This window comes from Rhinolophus hipposideros (genome assembly GCF_964194185.1).
Source record: "Rhinolophus hipposideros genome assembly, chromosome: 7".
NCBI classification, from domain to species: domain Eukaryota; kingdom Metazoa; phylum Chordata; class Mammalia; order Chiroptera; family Rhinolophidae; genus Rhinolophus; species Rhinolophus hipposideros.
The window spans coordinates 62,216,905-62,235,916 of NC_138053.1; the positions used below are offsets into that span (position 1 = coordinate 62,216,905).

The following is a 19,012-nucleotide window of genomic DNA, read 5'->3' on the forward strand; positions in this document are numbered from 1 at the left end:
CATAGATTTATGTGTAAAACTATAAAACCTTTAGAAAAACAGGCAGAAGTCTTTATGCCCTGGGGTTGGGCAAAGAGTTCTTAGACATGACACCAAAAACATGATTTATAATAGAAAAAAAATCATAAATTGGACTTCATCAAAATTAAAAACTTTTGCTCTGTGTAAGACACTATTAAGAGGATGAGAAGACAAGCTATAAATGGAAAGAAAATATTTGCAAACCATATAAATGACAGTAGACTGGTATCAAGAATATATAAAGAAGTCACAAAACTCAACAGTAAGAATACAAATGAACCAATTAAAAAATGAACAGCACAGTTGAACAAACACTTCACCAAAGATAACCAGATAGCAAATAAACACTTGAAAAGATGTTTAACATAAATAGCTTTAGGGAAATGCAAATTAAAACGGTGATAAGATACCACTACATATCTATTAGAATGGCTAAAATAAAAGTACAATAGCAAGGGCTAGTGAGGATGCAGCACAGTTGGAAATCTCATTTATTGCTGCTGAGAGCCTAACGTGGTAGTCACTTTAGAAAACAAATGAGAAACAAAAACTCATAGACACAGACAATAGTTTAGTGGTTACCAGAGGGTAAGGGGGGTGGGGGGAGGGAGATGAGGGTAAGGGGGATTAAATATATGGTGATGGAAGGAGAACTGACTCTGGGTGGTGAACACACAATGGGATTTATAGATGATGTAATACAGAATTGTACACCTGAAATTATGTAGTTTCATTAAAAATTGTCACCCCAATAAATAAATTAAAAAAAAAAAAAGAAAACAGTTTGGGTTTTTAAAGTTAAACACGTATTTACTGTATGATATGATTCAGCATTCCTGTTCTGGGCATTTACCCTAGAAAAGTGAAAACTTGTGTTCACATGAAAACTTCTACATTAATATTTATAGCATCTCTATTGATAATTGCCAATAGCTGAAAACAACCAGAATATTCTTCAATGGATGAATGGGTAAACACTATATACAATGGAAAGCTACTGTGCGTTGGTGGTGGTAGGGTGCAGTGGGAAGGTGTGACTACAAAGTCAGAGCAGGAGGGAGTGCTTTTTGGTTGGGGAATAATGGAACCGTTCTGTTCCCTGATTCTGGTGGTTACACAAATGTGTTAAAACTGATAGAACTGTATACCAAAAAAAAAATTAAAAAATCAATTTTACTATACGCTAATAACATTTTTTTAATGCTGGAGATTTGAAAATTCTCTGTTTGTACCTTTAGTGATGGAAATCTGAATTTACATTGTTTTAGGTATGTGGCCCTGTAGTCATTTTCAGTGGCCCTGGGAAAAATTTGTCATTACTACCTTAGATCTTTTGAAGGGAACTGCTTTAGGAACCCCACCTTTAAGTTAATGGATTATTGGCTCCCTCTAGTGGAATCGTTTGTTTTCATAGTAACGCTCAGAATGTATGCCTGTGATTTTTGTTTTTCTTTCGTTTTTATCATTCCATCAAGTCTTAGGCTCTTGTCCTATAATAGTTGGATAAGTCCCCTAGCTTTCCTACGCATCAATTTTTTTCATCTATAAAATGACAGAGATGGACTAGATCTTTACGGACTTTTTAAATTCTAAACTTTTATGATTCCAAACATTGAGTACATATCACATGTTTCTCAATCCAAGGCAGTGATGGAGATAAAAAATATATATATATACACATATATATGTATATATATATACATGATTCTTTTCCTCTCTAACTTTGAAGTCCCATTTGATTGAGTATACATATGTGAAAAAGATAACTAGCAGAACCAAGACAGTATTTAATTAATTAATCAAAATTAATCTGTGACAAACAATAAATTAGAAGTACTACACTGGCAGTCCTTAGGTTGACACATCTATTTTGTTTGACTGGCATAGTGTTTTTAGTCATTAAAATTTTTTCTATCTCATTTTTGTTTTTCAATTTTGTGTATTTTGTGAAAGTAATACTTCATGTGGTTCAAAATTTACAAAGTACAAATGAATATGTACAAGAAAAAGTTTCCCTTCCACCTCTTCCCCAGCTACCCAGTTCCCTTCTCCAGAGGCACTTAATGTTATTAGCTTCTAACGCAGTGTCTTAAAAAATTACGAACCTGAAAGTTTTTAGATGGGGCTAACCCACTGTAGTTGCTACACTTCCCGCCATTTCCCTACATCATAGCTGACTGTATCATGATACGTTGTCTGCCTGGCCAGTGCAGGAATTGTGTCTGTCACAATTCCTACTCGGTGTGGCCTGCAGTGTTTTGAGACCTCGTGGAGGACTTCACCCTGGATTCTGAAAATAATAAGGGATGGGAAGGGAGATGACAGGGATGGCAAGACTAAGCTCTTAGTCAGAAGTGCGCGTCAGCTTTATATGGAGAGCAGGGAGGAGATGGCCTGGCTGGAGAAGTTTTAGGTTTAGGATGTCATCGGGGTGTATTTGGTGGAGTTTCTTAAACATCTGGCTTTGGAGGAGACTTGTATTTTAAAAGGAGAAGGCAGCGAAGGTTAGTATATTGAGTAGGAATAAAGTCTGTGTTCTAGAATAGAGTTAATTGAATAGTAGTAATACATAGGATAGACATTTGACTTTGTTTTACAGCCAAGCAATCTAAACTTCCCAGTTTTGTGAAAGTCCAGTTCGTATGAGCCTTGGTGGGAGGCAGGGCCCTGTCCCCCCAAGGGAACTCTAGGTAGGAGAGACTCCCGCTTTTTGCCCCAGCAGTTAGGGTGCAGGCATGTCTCCTACTCCTGGGACGTCCTACCCTTGGAAGTTGGTATTTTCCTACTGAGGACTTTGAATTTGAGTGAGGGATGCAAAGAGGGGAGGGGACCTCCAGAAAGGTCAAGTCCTACATGCTCATGGGACTTTCTTCCTGAGGTGAAAACTAGGAGATGGAAACTACTTGGAAGAATACAGCCCCCACGGCTGTAGCTAGTCTCATGGTTATGACCGGCGCTCGTCCTTTTCCTTCTCCACTCTCCATTGTAAACTTCCTCACACTCAGCTGTCACATTGGTGGGTTTTGGGTGGCTGGTTTACCTGGTAGTGTGACCCAAAAGTCTATTCCTGAGAGTCGGGACCCTTGACAGCCATGCACTTCTCAGGCTGATATTCCTGCACATGCTCATTCACAGGTACAGTGGGACGAGGAAATACCAAGAGGTGCCAGTCATTCCTCCCTGCCCCCACGCAGCCTGCCCTTCCTGCTGCTCTGGATCAATTGCCCCTGCCATGTTAGTGATTCCTCTTCTGGACCTGCTCCCTGCCACAAGGAATCCAAAGTGCCCTGCTGTCTCATATGTCGCCTGATGAGAGTACTTCTCTTTTGAGGACAGGACCTCTAGTTGTGGGGATGGGTCACTGGGAGGGGTGGTAAGGAGGGCGACTCTTGCTTCCACGCTATGTTCCTGGGCCATGTATTCATATGGACATGGGACACAGCACCATGTAGAGTCCTGTAAGTCCAGGACTCCACGGCATTGTCTTGATGACAGTAGGTTTATAATAAACCTTGAAATCAGGTATGTGTCCTCCAACTTTGTTCTTTTCCAAAATTGTTTTGGCGATTCCAGTTCTTTTGACTTTTCATAAAGATTTTAGAATCAACGTGTTTATAAAAATTTCTGTTGAGATTTTAAATGAAATTGTGTGGAATCTGTAGATCAGTTTGCAGAGATTTGACAAATTAACAAAATTGAGTCTTCCAAATCATGACTATATGGTGTATCTCTCAGTTTATTTACGTTTTTAATCTCTCAGCAGTGTTTTGCACTTTAAGTATACAGACTCTGCACGAGTTTTGTTAGATTGGGATCTAAGTAGTTCATGGGTACTATTGTCAGTGGTAGTAGTTTTCCCTATAAATCTTGCACATTTTTTAAACTTCATACGTAGCTTATATATTTTGTTCTGATACAAATGGAATTTATTTCCTAAATCGTTATTGCTAATCTAATGTAGGAGGCCTTTCAGATCAGGTCACATCTCTCCCCTCCTTAAAAATACTCACTTGATCCTTTACTCACAATGGAATCTTTATACGGAATAAGGGGCATTTGCTGAGCTAGGAGTTCAAAGGCCTCCTTAGTTTGGCAACTAATTTTTTTTTCAGCTTCGTCTCTCATTCTCCTTCTCTCAAACACTGTATGTCCCTGATACATCTTAAAGCAGTCTTGTGAAATGTAGTCATTAGCAGTTTTTAAACATTTAAGTGATACAGTACTCTAGAGCACTACTGGGCTGGAAAACTATGTTGAATGGGTACAGAACACAGTGAAACCCACCACATTGCTATGGATTTGCCTAACCCAGGGTTTTCTGGGAAATGGCAATCTCAGAGAGGTCAACTCCTACAATAATCACTACTAGGCTTTTTGTTTTTTTGTAATATTAAGGCTTTAGGTTACATACTAAGGCAAAGAGGCAGGCTGGCAAAAGCTGCAGATGCTGTCAATTTCTGCCGATACTAAAGGAATACTTTTAGCATATATGATGGCAAGGAGTTTAAATCTTTGTGCCCTCTGTTGTTTATGAGTCAAATTTATTAAGATTATAAACTATGTTTTCCTTATGGTTTAGATACTCTAGAACATTTTTATTAATTGATTAGATAATAAGTTCTAATTTATTTCAGGTAAATGCATCAAAGGATAGTAGTTCTTGTATGGATTATTTTCTAATTTTTTTTTCCTTACCAATATTTGGTCACAAAGAGGGCAATAGGAGACTTGAGTTGTTTTGTTGGATGTCTAGCTGTGGCCATTTCCTTTTCTGGCCTCACTTTCTTCAATGGTCAAATGTGGAGTTTATACTAGATTGTTTCTAAGGGTCGTTATAATTCTAGAATCTGTGATCATGTTAAGATTAAATTTATAACTTTTAAAGCAAAAACAAATGTAGCCCACTAGAGGGAGCTCTGCTCTTTTTTAAATACAAGAACAATTTTTTTTTGAAAAATATGTCTTTCAAAGAAGAGTGTATAAACTGTATCTGAACAATTTATATAAGAGTGATAAAGCAAACACCCATTTACCCACAATTTGTATCTTCTCCTCAGAAGTCATCAATATCCTGACTTCTGTCTTAATCATTCCCTTGCTTCTCTTTATTGTTTGAACACTTATGCTTGTATCCTTAAACAATATATTGATTTGTTTCTGAAATATTTTTTCTGTTTTGAATTTTATGTACAAGTAAAATATATCTAAGAGTATGTATAATATTCTTATTTGATTTGTTCTTTTATTTCTCATGATTTTTGAGATTTATCTATGTTGATATGTTTAATTATAGTTCATGGAATTTTCTCATCTATATTATATTTAATTATATCAAAATACCACAATCTATTTATCTGTTTTTTTTTTAGTGGTGATTTAGTTTGCTTTCAGTTTTTTTTTTGCTATTATAAACAATGCTGCCATAAACATTTATGGATATGTTTCCTTTTGCACATGTAGAAGTTTCTTTAGGATACCCAGAGTCACCTACCAGTGGAATTAGATTAGAGGATATGTTCATGTTCAACTTTATTCGGTAATGACAAACCGTTTTCCATAGTGGATATGCTAATTTTTATTCCAGTAGTAGAAAATATTTGATATTGACTGGCTTAAAATTTTGCCAATCTGGTAAGCGTAAAATAAAATGCTGTCTCCTTGTGATGTTATTTTGAATTTCCTTGATTGCTGATGAATTAAGTATCTTTTAATATTTTTATTCATCATTCCTGATTCCACATCTGGAAATGCCTGGTTATGCCTCTGGTTTTCTTCTATAGGATTTTTTTTCTTTATAAGTTCTTAGGAGTTTAAAAATATATATTCTGGATATTAATCCTTTGTCAATTACATGGATTACAAAGATCTCCCATTTTTTACACTTTATGATGTCTTGATGAGCTGAAAAGTTTTAAATTTTAATGTAAGTGAATGTATCAGTCTTTTTCTTTATGCTGTGTGGTTTTTATATCTTGCTTAAAAAGAGTCACTTCATTACCCAAGGTGAGAGAGATGTTTTCGTATATTATGCCTAAGTTTTATGGTTTTGCCCATGATTTTCACTTACGGTGTGAATTTGGGATTGTTCTGTTTTTATTTTTATAGCTGAGAAACAATCTACCCCAAACTTTAATGGCTTAAAATATTTTATTTTGCTCATGGTTTTTGTGTCAGGAATTTAGAAAGAGTTCATCTGGCAGTTTGCCTGTTACCCACAAGGCATCAGTTGGGCTACAAAATTCACTTCCAAGGTGGCTTCTTCTTTGCTCACAAACATAGTGCCTTTGTGCTTCTTGGTCCCTTTCTCTTTCTGCATGAGATTTTATCCTCTATGGTATCTCCATGTGGGTTACGCTTGTGGCATGAAGGTCTTAGGCTAGTCGCTATCCTTACATTGTGCTGGCTTCCAGGAGGTTATGTCCCAAGGCTGGGCATCCCCAGAACAAGTATTTCCAATAGGCAAGGAGAAGAAGCTGCCAGCAGCTAAGATCTACCTGGAAATGGCAAATCATCGCTTTTGCCCTATTCAATTTGTCAGAGCTATCACAAGGTCCACTCATATTCAAAGGGGTAGAGAAATCTCCTGCTGATGGGGAGTGTCAAAGTCACTGTTGTGAAAGAGCATATGGGATGGGAGGGAGATTTTGTTGTGGCCATCCTTAGAAAACTCAGTCAGGCCACAACATTCATTTGCAAAGTGCATTCACTTCCTCCATCAACACTCCTCAAATCCATCCCATTTTGGCATCACATGTAGCAATCACTGACCCATAGGACTTCTAGAATGCAGTTGAGCATCTCTCTCCCATTTCTTGATTAGGGCACAGTTCTGTTTCTTGGGAGTGATTCTGTGTGGTTCCTGTGTCTGCCTTCCTGGGCTCTTACCTCTGCATTATTAGTCATTCTTCCTTTTTCATAAGAAAGGGCCTATGTTTGCTATGGAGGGGCTTTCTTAGATACCTCCTGCTTATAGAAGCTTCAGAGTCTTGACTGTTCTTTTCATTTCGAACTATTTCCTTTTTCGTCCAAGTGGATGGTGATTCTGCTAGTACTGTTGTCTTAAAATGGTGTGGCTTTTCTATGAATCTTATTGTGATTTAAGCCATGAGGTAGAAGTCATGCTGACAATTCTCTTTGAGATAGGCTCTTCTCTGCCCTGGGATGCTTATAAGTCTGCTATGGTACAACACCCTTAAGATTCTTAAACTGTTCATTTAAGCAAGATGGTCTATAAGGCACTTATTTAAATCTTTCTGAGATTATAGCAAAAGTCTTACAGTACATTTGTAACTACTCTTGAGACCGTATTTTTCCAGAAACATCTTGAATTTGATATTTGCTATAAGGCCATTTTTACTTTGAGAACCTTTTGCTGGGAGAAATTGGGGAAGAGAAATAATTTTGCTTTTGAATTAAGCCATGTCTCCTTTATACTATTTCCTCTAAATTCTTAAGAACTGAACAGTTCCTTCTTTAGTTTATCTCTATCCATACCTTGTTATCGAGGCTAAAAGAAACTAATTGGTACTGTCAACATTCATGCTGGAAAACTCTGTAGCCAGGTCCACCTTTTGTACTTTCCATGTTACTGCAGGTGACAGTTTTAACTGACCTTTATGCCACTACATAACGTGGGTCTTTCTTCCAGCTTCCAATGACAACATCCTCTGTTAGGCCAGGCTCCACTAACAAGTCTCCCTGAGCCCCTTCAGGCCTCGACTCACTGCCGATCGTGATGCCACAAATTTCTGTTTTGGTTGTCTGTTTTCATGTAACAAAACTATGCCTGAAGTTAAGTTAGTTAAGTTAGTTAAGTTATGCCTAAGTTAAGTTAAGTTAATAATTCTTGTAATTTTTCCATGTTGCTTTTTTTGATTGGGAATTTGGACGGGCTTAGCCAGGTATCAGCTGGGGCTGCTGAGGCTAAAGAATCTATCTCCATGATGACATCTTCATTCCCAAGTCTGGGGCTTCAGAGCTCATTGACCTCAATTTCTTTCCATGCAGAGTCTCACCTTTTAGGGACACTTCCGGTTGCTGAGGTGTCTCAGGGCATGCTGACCTCAGGGTAGTCACTCTTCTTACATGACGGCTAGTTTCCAAGAGGGAGCTTCTCAAGAATGAGGAATAGAAGAGTGAGAGTTCCAAGAGATAGAAAGAGAGTTCCAGGCCAGGTAAGGGTAGTGCCCAGAACTGCCACACTGTCACTTCTGCCATCTTCTATTTCTCAAAGCAATTAGAAAAGGCTTCATCCAGAATCAAGAGTGGAGAAATTCACTCTACCACTTGATACAATAGTGGCAAGGTCACGTTGCAGGAGAGCCTGTGGGCAGGAGGTACTGTTGTAAAACCTCTTTGGAAGCGCAGCCTGCTTAGGGATGCAATTTCCTTTTTTCCAAATGGATATCCAGTTGGCCAGAACTCTTTATTGAACAGTCTATACTTTCTCATTGATCTATAATATCTGCTCTGTCATAAATCAGATTTCTAAATTGTATGTGTATTTGTTTTGGATTGTCTCACTAGGCCCATGGTTTTTAACTGGGGGCCATTTTGTAGGGGACAATGTCTGGAGACATTTTTGGTTGTTACACTCGGAAGGGGGTGCTACTAGCATCTGGTGGGTAGAGGCTCCGGATGTTGCTAAACGTGCTGCAGTGCACGGGACGGCCCCCACAGCAAACAGTTATCTGGCCCGAAATGTCGACAGTGCTGAGGTTGAGAAGCCAGGTTCTGTGTCGTTAGTATTGTCTTATTAGCCTTGATAGCTGGCAAGTCACTTCACTTTGATTTTCTTCTTTAAGATGTTTTAATTATTTTTGGCCCCGTGCATTTCCATATGAAATTTGAATTGGTTTATTGTGTTTCCCGAAAAACTCCTTATATTTTGATTGGAATTTTATTGTAACTATATATCTTTATGAGGAAAATTGACATTTTATGATATTGAATCTCCTTATTCACCAACATGATATATCTTTCTATCAATTTAGTTCTTTAATGTCTTTCAATAAAAATTTTATAATTTTCTTATTAAAGGTCTTGCAAATCTTTTGTGTAAGATTTGCTCTTTTGGCCAGTTCGTTGTGATTTTAATAAGTTACTTTCCTCTTTTTGGGCCGTAATTCCCCAAAGTGAAAAATGTGACATCTGGACAAGACCATTCATAACAGGCTTTCAAGCCAGAAGTGACATGATTAAAATACAATTAAATTGAAAACTTTCAATGCACAAAATTAAACTAGTCCACTCAAGGGAGCTCTTCCGCATTTCCTCTCTGGACAGGTTGCCAGACTGCTATGAAGATACCACATCTGCTATCGATAGCTGCAGATGTTAGGCAGACCTCATCTTCTCAGGGGGAGCAAAAGTAGTTGTCTGGTGTCTGTTCCATCACAGTTCTCCACATGAAAAATTCTGCTTTGGTCTTTGGAAGACCTTGAACAACATGGTTATTGGGGTGCTGACCCCCATGTAACTGAAAATCTGTGTATGACTTTTTTTTTTTTTTTTTTTTTAGTTATCTCAATTCCTTTTCTCTCTCACTCTTTATTTTTAAGGAGGGCGCAGCTCACAGTGGCTCATGCGGGGATCGAACTGGTAACCTTGGTGTTATTAGCACCACTCTTCAACCAACTGAGCTAACCGGCTACCCCGCTCTCTCTCTTTTTAACTATATTAGTTTCAGGTGTACAAAACAACATCATGATTATTACAAGTGATAACCCCAACAAGTCTATCCCTCTGACATCGTATATAGTTGTTGTCCATTGACTATATTCCCTAGGTGTACTTTACATCCCGTGACTATACTGGGAGTGCCAAAAAAAAGTACACATTTTAAGAGATATTATCTATGTAATACTTTTTGAAGTTGAATTGAATTATGGTAGCAATGTGTAGTATGATGTTTGCTTAAAAGATGGCATTAATCAAATGAATGCTAGCTTCATTCATTGTATTACAATTTTAATACAGTTTTTTCCTTTTTTAAAATGTATATACTTTTTTTTTGTTCCCTGTGTGTGTGTGTGTGTGTGTGTGTGTGTGTATAATTGTAGTTGACATTCAGTATGATTCTGCTTCAGCGTCAGGTGTGAAGCACAGTGGTCAGGCCTCTACAGTCTATGAAGTGCTCCCCCGATAAGTCCAGTGCTCATCTGGCACCCTACATGATTTTTACAACATTATTGATTATATTCCCCATATTGTACTTCACAACCGGTGACTATTTTGTGTCTCCACCCTGAACACGCCTGATCTCGTCTGTGTATAACTTTTGACCCCCCCAAAGCTTAACTACAGTCATATCTCAGCGACTGTGGGAGATTGGTTCTAGGACTCTGCATGCACCAAAATATGCCGATGCTCAAATCCTTTATATAAAATGGTGTAGATAAATGCATACAGCTGGCCCTTTGCATCCTCAGATCCAAAATAATGTTTCAATTTTTGGTTGGTTGAATCTGCAGATGCGAACCTAGGCACATGAAGATCGACTGTATATTTACTGAAAATAAAATTGCATATAATCAGACCCATGCAGTTCAAGCTGATGTTGTTCAAAGGTCAACTGTACTTGTTTCTGGGTGTAGAAATACAAAAACCACATTTTGAATGTAGGAGGAAAGTTATAGGTCATCTAATTTAATTCCTTCATTTGACGACAAATGAATAGAACTATGATTTAGAAACACTGTTACTTTCCAAAGGACACACACATAGTTTCAACTTAGGTTCACGTGTCTTCACACAGTAGTTGAGGGAATGGGGAGGGAGGAGTCAGGAATAGGTATTAGTGGTGGGGTGAAAGGTAGGGGTTGTGTTTAATTTTTAAAAGACTTAGAAGTTGATGGTCTGTGGATTCTCTGAAATTATATTCAGTATTATATATGAATGGGAGAGTGTATGTAAGAGAGAGGAAGAGGGAGCGGGGAGGAGGGGGAGAGAGAAGAGAGAGAGAGAGAGAGAGAGAGAGAGAGAGAGAGAGAGAGAGAGAGAGAGAGAGAGAGAATGTGTGCTCACACATGCTATATTTTGGCTGGAAATAGGACTTCTGTTGTGATTATTAGCTTCTAAGAAACAAGATTGGATTTCTGTAAGCCAGCCTCTACTTACAAACTAGGATAACTTTCACTGGCTTTAGAATTTCATTTAATTTATATTTTGGAATTATTTGGAAATAGCTGCCTTGGTAACTTAATACCCAAAATTCAAGCTGTCTTTCAGTTTATTTATCTTTAACTTGATTTAATGATTTCCAGACCTCATTCTATTCTTACTGACTCAAAACTGACCTTTCAAATGAAGTGCAGTTATTGGATGTTCTTTTCAGAGAAGATGAAACTCAGCTTCTCTCCATCCTTCTACAAGTCTATTGTGACTGTTTTTGAAACGTTTCTCCATAGTACTCTTATTATTTGTGATTATCCTGATTCAACTTGATGAAACTTTCTTTGTAAACTAGACATTTTGAAATTCTTTATTTCTGCATTTGCTTTAGGAATAAGATCTTTATAATTTGTTTGAATTATTTTTTCCTATATATATCATGGACAAGATTTTCAGCCTTTATTTTGGCTTAAATAAATAAAAAGTCAAAATAAAAAGTTGGTTACCTACTGACTTCTATGTCAACATTCAGAACTACAGTTTTTGCATTGCTTTCTCAGTGCAGTGCATTGCAGTGTATTTTCTGTTAGCTTTTGAACAAGCTAACAGAGAAAGATCCTTTGAGAAATAGATGTATTTGATTACCTTTCTGTTGTTCTTTATCAGTTGTGGTCTAGACCAGTTTAAAGAGAGTTAGATTGTATTTCAACTTCTGTGTGTGAGTCTAGAAATGGTGTGTGTGTGTGTGTGTGTGTGTGTGCACGTGCGTGCGTGCGTGTGCACGCGTGCTGCTACATAGGAGGGATGGGAGAAAGAGTACTTATTGAAAGGCAGAAGAAGGACATTGGACAGCTTTCTACCTCTTTTGAGATGGATTTCTAGACCGAAGCTTGAATCTCAACGTGAAGTGTTGGATATTCTAGGGAAGGAGCATTCATCTTTATTAGAAATAGTTATAAAAATGGGTATTAGGTCAAATAATTTTTGTGCTACCGTAATATACTCTTCCTCAGCAAGTATTACTGAGGACTTATCTATCAATAATTTCTATTTGTATACTTACCATCTATGAATTTCAGCTGGAGTTTGATGCAGTAGGATTTTGAGCTGGTGAAAGGTGGCTTCCCCAAGCATCCCATTAAGAACATATGTAATCATGGAAGTCAAATGATAAGAGAACAAGTTTATTTATTTAAAAATGTGTTACACGTTCGATTCCTGTTTTTGTTCATAAATGTTATTTGATGGGCATGATGAATGAATATTTTTAAAAAATTATATATTGTTGGGCACGATTAGCCATGATTTGCAATGATTTGATTAAGTATGAAATCATTTATTATATGAAGTTTGCTATTATATAAATTCTTAAGTATACAAGAAGTGGGGACTATTGTTAAAATATCTGTGTTTGCTACTGACTGTAATAATAGAGCTTTTCTTCTTGGTTTTTAGATTTCCTCCTTCTTCACCCTTGAAACCATATCCAAAGAGGCCCCCAAATCCAAAAGATGTTATTAAATTTCCAGAATGGAATGAGCCCCCACCAGGCACTTCACAGGAGAACATCCCGGTGAGGCCGGTTGTGATGGTAAGTGCCAATTACTGAGGGCTAGCAGCAGAGAGAAGTAAGCAGCAGTCTGTGAACCACCAGGCTTAGTCCACTTTTTTCTATGGGTTCCTTATGAACAATGGTCTGAAAGTACTTTAAAATAATATCTTACCTGTCAATAGCTAAGAGACCAGTAACGAAAAATTGGCTTTTGTATTATGTTACTCTTGCCTATTGACATTTTGACTGTTTCCATGTGTTCAGACCAAGCAGTTTTCTGTTAAAACTCCCTTATAATCTCCTTTTCCTTTCTGTTCTATAATCTGCTCTTTTCCTTCTTTGTCTCCTCCTCTTGAACTTTGTTATAATTGTTACCAGTTGAGAATGAAAAGATTGGGGAATGGAGTATTGTGGAATGAACCCTGCCACAAAGTATGAACAAAGATAGGTTCTGCTAATCTTGGAAAACCTAAGCTCACTATAGAATGAACTCCTCTTTTGGGGAGCATACATATCCCTTGAATTATCCCCAGTAGAAGACTACCAAGATTGAAATAATACTAAATAATAAAATACAGAGAAAAGCTTTCATAGGGCAGCTTTTAAGAATTGTGTTAACACCAATGTTTTAAGTTAATCTAGTCTTCTAGGACTAGATATCCAACTCATACTTTTGTTTGCAAAGATTTGTTGTAAACATTTTTGGGCAACATAATTGGAAGATTTTTTTTTTTTTTTAATCTGAGGAGGTTGTATTATATCTTAGTTTGGAGAGAATAGTTAAGCAACTTAGGCTTTATTAAAGACAATTCAAGAAAAAGAGTGACTGGTGACGGAAGTGGGGAATCCATAAAGGCTTTGTCAGGGACAGTGGTGAATTTGGTTTTAAATGTGTTTGATGATAAGTTGGGTTGCATTAAATGGAAATGTCTAGTAGGTAGATGGAGATAATGGCTCTGGAATGTAACAGGAGAGGTCATATTTGGAAGTCATTCATTTATTCACTCAACAAAGATTTATTGAATGTCTACTGTGTGCCATGCATTGTGCTAGGCTCTACAGTTAGAGTAAAACGTGATACAGTTTTTGGTCTAAAAGAGCTTATAGTCTAGTGAAGCATATAATACAAAAATAGATTATTAGAAGGCAAAGTGGATCTCCTCTGAAAGAATGAGCACAAAAGTTACTTGAAGACTTCAATTCATTACCAATGAGGAGTACTTAATTAAGGTCTAGTTGATAGTTCCTTGCCTAGAGAAAATTAAAATATAAGTTCTGTGAGAGAAGGTGTATTTTTTTTGCACATTCGTATTTAAACACTTAATATGACTCCATTAATAGGGTGGCTTACTCAGTAGATATTTTTTTCATTCTAAGGTAACCCAGTGTTGCTTATACAAAAGAGATAAAATGCCATATTAAGTTAATGTGTATTTATGTCATCAATATAATAACTTCTGTTTTCTGTTCTACTTGGTTCTGTGAAGTAGTAATACTCCTGGTATTACCTCTAGGAAAACCAACTGCTCATTGGCACATGTTAATGCACCAGTGACAATGACTCCTGTTTTCTATTTTCCGTTTCAAAATTTTAGGAATGCAGAAGTGGTATACCAGTGTCTTGACTCATCAACCATTTCTCCCCAAAGTGTATCATTTTCCTGCTCATCTGTATCCACATTTCTTCTTTTTTTTTTTTTTTTACTTTTTTTACTTTTTTTTTTTTTTTTTTTTAAGATTTTATTGGGGAAGGAGAACAGGACTTTATTGGGGAACAGTGTATACTTCCAGGCCTTTTTTCCAAGTCAAGTTGTTGTCCTTTCAATAACGTTCAGCTTCAAGTTGTTGTTCTTTCAGTCTTAGTTGCGGAGGCGCAGCCCACCATCCTTTGTGGGAGTCGAACTGGCAACCTTGTGGTTGAGAGCACACTGGCCCATGTGGGAATTGAACCGGGAGCCTTCAGAGTTAGGAGCATGGAGCTCCAACCGCCTGAGCCACCAGGCCGGCCCACATTTCTTTTGATAGCTATTGTCTTCTTGCTTTTTTTCATACTTCTCTTGAAATGAAGTGGTAGAAGTTTGAACACTCCCTGCTTGTAATTCCACTAAAGCCTAGACTGTTGCTTCTTGAGGATTGTCCAGAGAAAGAATGGCAGAGCAGGATCTGTTTCCCCAGTTTGGCCTTGATATAACTTCTAGAATGATGAGGTTGATGGTCAGGAAAGAAGCAGTTAACCTTTCATAGACAACCTAAGCTCATCATTCATTTCTTTTTTCTTACTTTCCTTCTTTCTGTCCCTGCCTCCACTTTGCTTGTTGGTTTTTGTTTTTGTTTTGTCCTATTTTCTCTCTTGCCTAGCCATTATGTCAAATAAAATGAAATACATAAAATAAAATTATTTCTTGTGTTTGCTGAGGGTATAGTAAAAGTGAAAAGTTAAGAGTGTGGGCCGTGGACCCAGACTACTGGGTTTGAATCTGGGCTCCTCCATTTATTTACCATCTATTTGAGCTTATTTCTTTGTTTCACTCACTGTGGTTTTGTCTCAGTTTTCTTTTCAGTGGAACTGGGATGATAATACTCTGGGGTAGGTTGTCATGAGAATCAAGTGAGTTCCTATCTATAAAGTGTTTAGAATGGTGCCTGGCACATAGGTACTTAATAACTTAACTGTTATTTCTATTATTAATGTTTATATATATTTATTATATATTTCTATATTTAATTCTATTAAATATAATTCTGTATTTAATAGAATTGTTTACAGGCAGAGACAAAAGATAAAAAATTACCCATAATATCATCCAGAGAGAATTAATATTGCATGTTTTTCACACCAAGATGAGCTCATGCTGAGCTCTTTTGTAGCCTCTTTTCTTCACTTAGAACAATGTTATGCCCATTTTTCATGTTATTAAACATTCAATATCATTTTTAATATCTGCATCATGCCTATTATAAAAGTAACATTTATCAGAAGTGGATTTGCTAGGCAAATGCAACAACCTATATATGCCTGCCTTCAGAAACAAACACCTAATTTAGATACTTTAAAATATTCACAAATCCATGTGGCCTTCGACTTTCTTTTGTAATTCAATAATTCTCCAAAAACAAAACCAAAAACCAAATCAAAACACAACTTTTCACCTCCTTTTTTCCAAATTAATAAGTTTTCTACAACGATACTTTTGCAAAAACTACTACAGAAATTCTTCGTAAATGATTTTTTATGTTTTGCCTCTACAAGTTCAAAATTTGTCTCTGTGATTACCAAAAAGGAAGTTTTTTTTTTTAATTTATTTATTGGGGTGACAATTGTTAATGAAATTACATAATTTCAGGTGTACAATTCTGTATTACATCAACTATAAATCCCATTGTGTGTTCACCACCCAGAGTCAGTTCTTCTTCCATCACCATATATTTGATCCCCCTTACCCTCATCTCCCTCCCCCCACCCCCCTTACCCTCTGGTAACCACTAAACTATTGTCTGTGTCTATGAGTTTTTGTTTCTCATTTGTTTGTCTTGTTTTTGGTTTACATACCACATATCAGTGAAATCATAGGGTTCTCTGCTTTTTCTGTCTGACTTATTTCGCTTAGCATTATACTCTCAAGATCCATCCATGTTGTCACAAATGTTCCTATATCATCTTTCCTTAACGCCGAATAGTATTCCATTGTGTATATATACCACAACTTCTTTATCCATTCGTCTATCGAAGGACATTTTGGTTGTTTCCATGTCTTGGCCACCGTAAACAAAGCTGCAATGAACATTGGAGTACACGTGTCTCTATAGAGAAATGCTTTCAAATTTTTTGGGTAAATACCCAGGAGAGCGATTGCTGGGTCGTATGGTAATTCTATTCGTAATTTCTTGAGGAACCTCCACACTGCCTTCCATAGCGGCTGCACCAGTCTGCATTCCCACCAACAGTGTATGAGGGTTCCTTTTTCTCCACAGCCTCTCCAACACTTGTTGCTATTTGTCTTGTTGATGATAGCCATTCTGACTGGGGTGAGGTGATATCTCATTGTGGTTTTTATTTGCATTTCTCTGATGATTAGTGATGTTGAGCGTTTTTTCATATGTCTATTTGCCATTTGTATGTCCTCTTTGGAGAAATGTCTCTTCAGGTCCTCTGCCCATTTTTCAATTGGGTTGTTTGTTTTTTTGTTGTTGAGTTTCATGAGTTCCTTGTATATTTTGGATATTAGACCCTTATCGGAGGAACTGTTTGCAAAAATCTTCTCCCATTCAGTCGGTTGCCTCTTTATTTTGTCGATGGTTTCTTTTGCTGTGCAGAAACTTTTAAGTTTCATATAGTCCCATTTGTTTATTTTAGCTTTTACTTCCATTGCCTTTGGAGTCAAATTCATAAAATGCTCTTTGAACCCAAGGTCCATAAGTTTAGTACCTATGTTTTCTTCTATGCAGTTTATTGTGTCAGGTCTTATGCTTAAATCTTTGATCCACTTTGAATTAATTTTGGTACATGGTGACAGATAACAGTCCAGTTTCATTCTTTTGCACGTAGCTATCCAATTCTCCCAGCACCATTTATTGAAGAGGCTGTCTTTCCTCCATTGTATGTTTTTAGCTTCTTTGTCAAAAATTATCTGTCCATATTTATGTGGTTTTATTTCTGGGTTCTCAATTCTATTCCATTGGTCGATGTGTCTGTTTTTCTGCCAATACCATGCTGTTTTGATTATTGTAGCCCTGTAGTACAAGCTAAAGTCAGGCAGTGTGATACCTCCAGCATTGTTTTTTTTTCTTAAGATTGCTTTGGTTATTCGGGGTCTTTTGTGGTTCCAAACAAATCTGATGATTTTTTTGTTCTATTTCTTTAAAAAATGCCAATGGGATTTTGATGGGGATTGCATTAAATCTGTATATTGCTTTGGGTAATATGGCCATTTTAACTATGTTGATTCTTCCAATCCATGAGCACGAAATGTCTTTCCATTTCTTTGTGTCTTCTTCAATTTCTTTCAAAAATGTCTTATAGTTTTCAGCATATAAATCCTTCACATCCTTGGTTAAGTTTATTCCTAGGTATTTTATTCTTTTTGCTGCAATTGCAAAGGGAATTGTTTTTTGTATTTTTTTTTTCTGAGATTTTATTGTTAGTATATAAGAATGCAATGGACTTTTGTACGTTGATTTTTTAGCCAGCAACTTTACTGTATTCATTGATTGTTTCTAATAGCTTTTTGGTGGAGTCTTTAGGGTTTTCTACATATAGCATCATGTCATCTGCAAAGAGTGATATTTTAACTTCTTCATTCCCAATTTGGATGCCTTTTATTTCTTTCTCTTGCCTGATGGCTCTGGCAAGGACTTCCAACACTATGTTGAAAAGCAGAGGTGATAGGGGACAGCCCTGTCGTGTTCCTGAACGTAGAGCAAAGGGCTTCAGTTTTTCACCATTAATTATGAGATTAGCTGAGGGCTTGTCATAGATGGCCTTTATTATGTTAAGGTATTTTCCTTCTATACCTATTTTATTGAGTGTTTTAATCATAAATGGATGTTGTATCTTGTCAAATGCTTTTTCTGCATCAATTGATATAATCATATGATTTTTGTCCTTTATTTTGTTTATGTGCTGTATCACATTGATGGATTTGCGGATGTTGAACCATCCTTGTGCCCCAGGTATGAACCCCACTTGGTCGTGATGAATAATCTTTTTAATGCATTGTTGTATTCGATTTGCTAAAATTTTGTTTAGGATTTTTGCATTAGTATTCATCAGAGATATAGGTCTGTAGTTTTCTTTTTTTGTGTTGTCCTTACCAGGTTTTGGTATCAGGGTAATGTTGGCCTCATAAAATGATTTAGGGAGTACTGACTCTTCTTCAATTGTTTGGAAGGGTTTGAGCAGGATTGGCATTAGATCCTGTTGGAAGGTTTGGTAGAATTCACTAGTGAAGCCATCTGGTCCCGGACCAAAATGGAAGTTTTAAGACTTATTTATGTCTAGTAGCCTAAATGTGAGAAATGAGATACTAAGAATGTTGAACTGGTAAAGCTGTGTGACTTTGAGCAAATTATTTAACCTCTCTGAGCTTGAGTTTTTCTCCTTGCCATCTCCAGCTGTCCTTTAGGAGCTCTTGTTTTACCTGCTTTCTGCAGATGTCTACTATCTGGGGGCTGCTATCCAGCATTGTACTTATTTGATCTTTGCTTACCAAAAGATAGAGAATTCTTGAGTATAATATAATTTTATCTTAAACAATCATTCAATGGAGATAGTGTGTGAATTTGCATAGATTTTTCATGAAACAATGCCATTGTGTATTGAAATATTTA

General features: G+C 36.8%; 1 protein-coding gene across 1 annotated transcript in view; it reads left to right on the forward strand.

Annotated features, from left to right (window-relative positions):
- Nucleotides 1-19,012, forward strand: part of DEPDC1B (DEP domain containing 1B) — a 57,908-nt gene that overhangs the window by 13,133 nt on the left and 25,763 nt on the right. Inside the window, exon 3 of the mRNA XM_081053560.1 lies at nucleotides 12,589-12,724. Coding sequence (XP_080909686.1) covers nucleotides 12,589-12,724 — 136 coding nt within the window. The remainder of the gene's footprint in view (nucleotides 1-12,588; nucleotides 12,725-19,012) is intronic.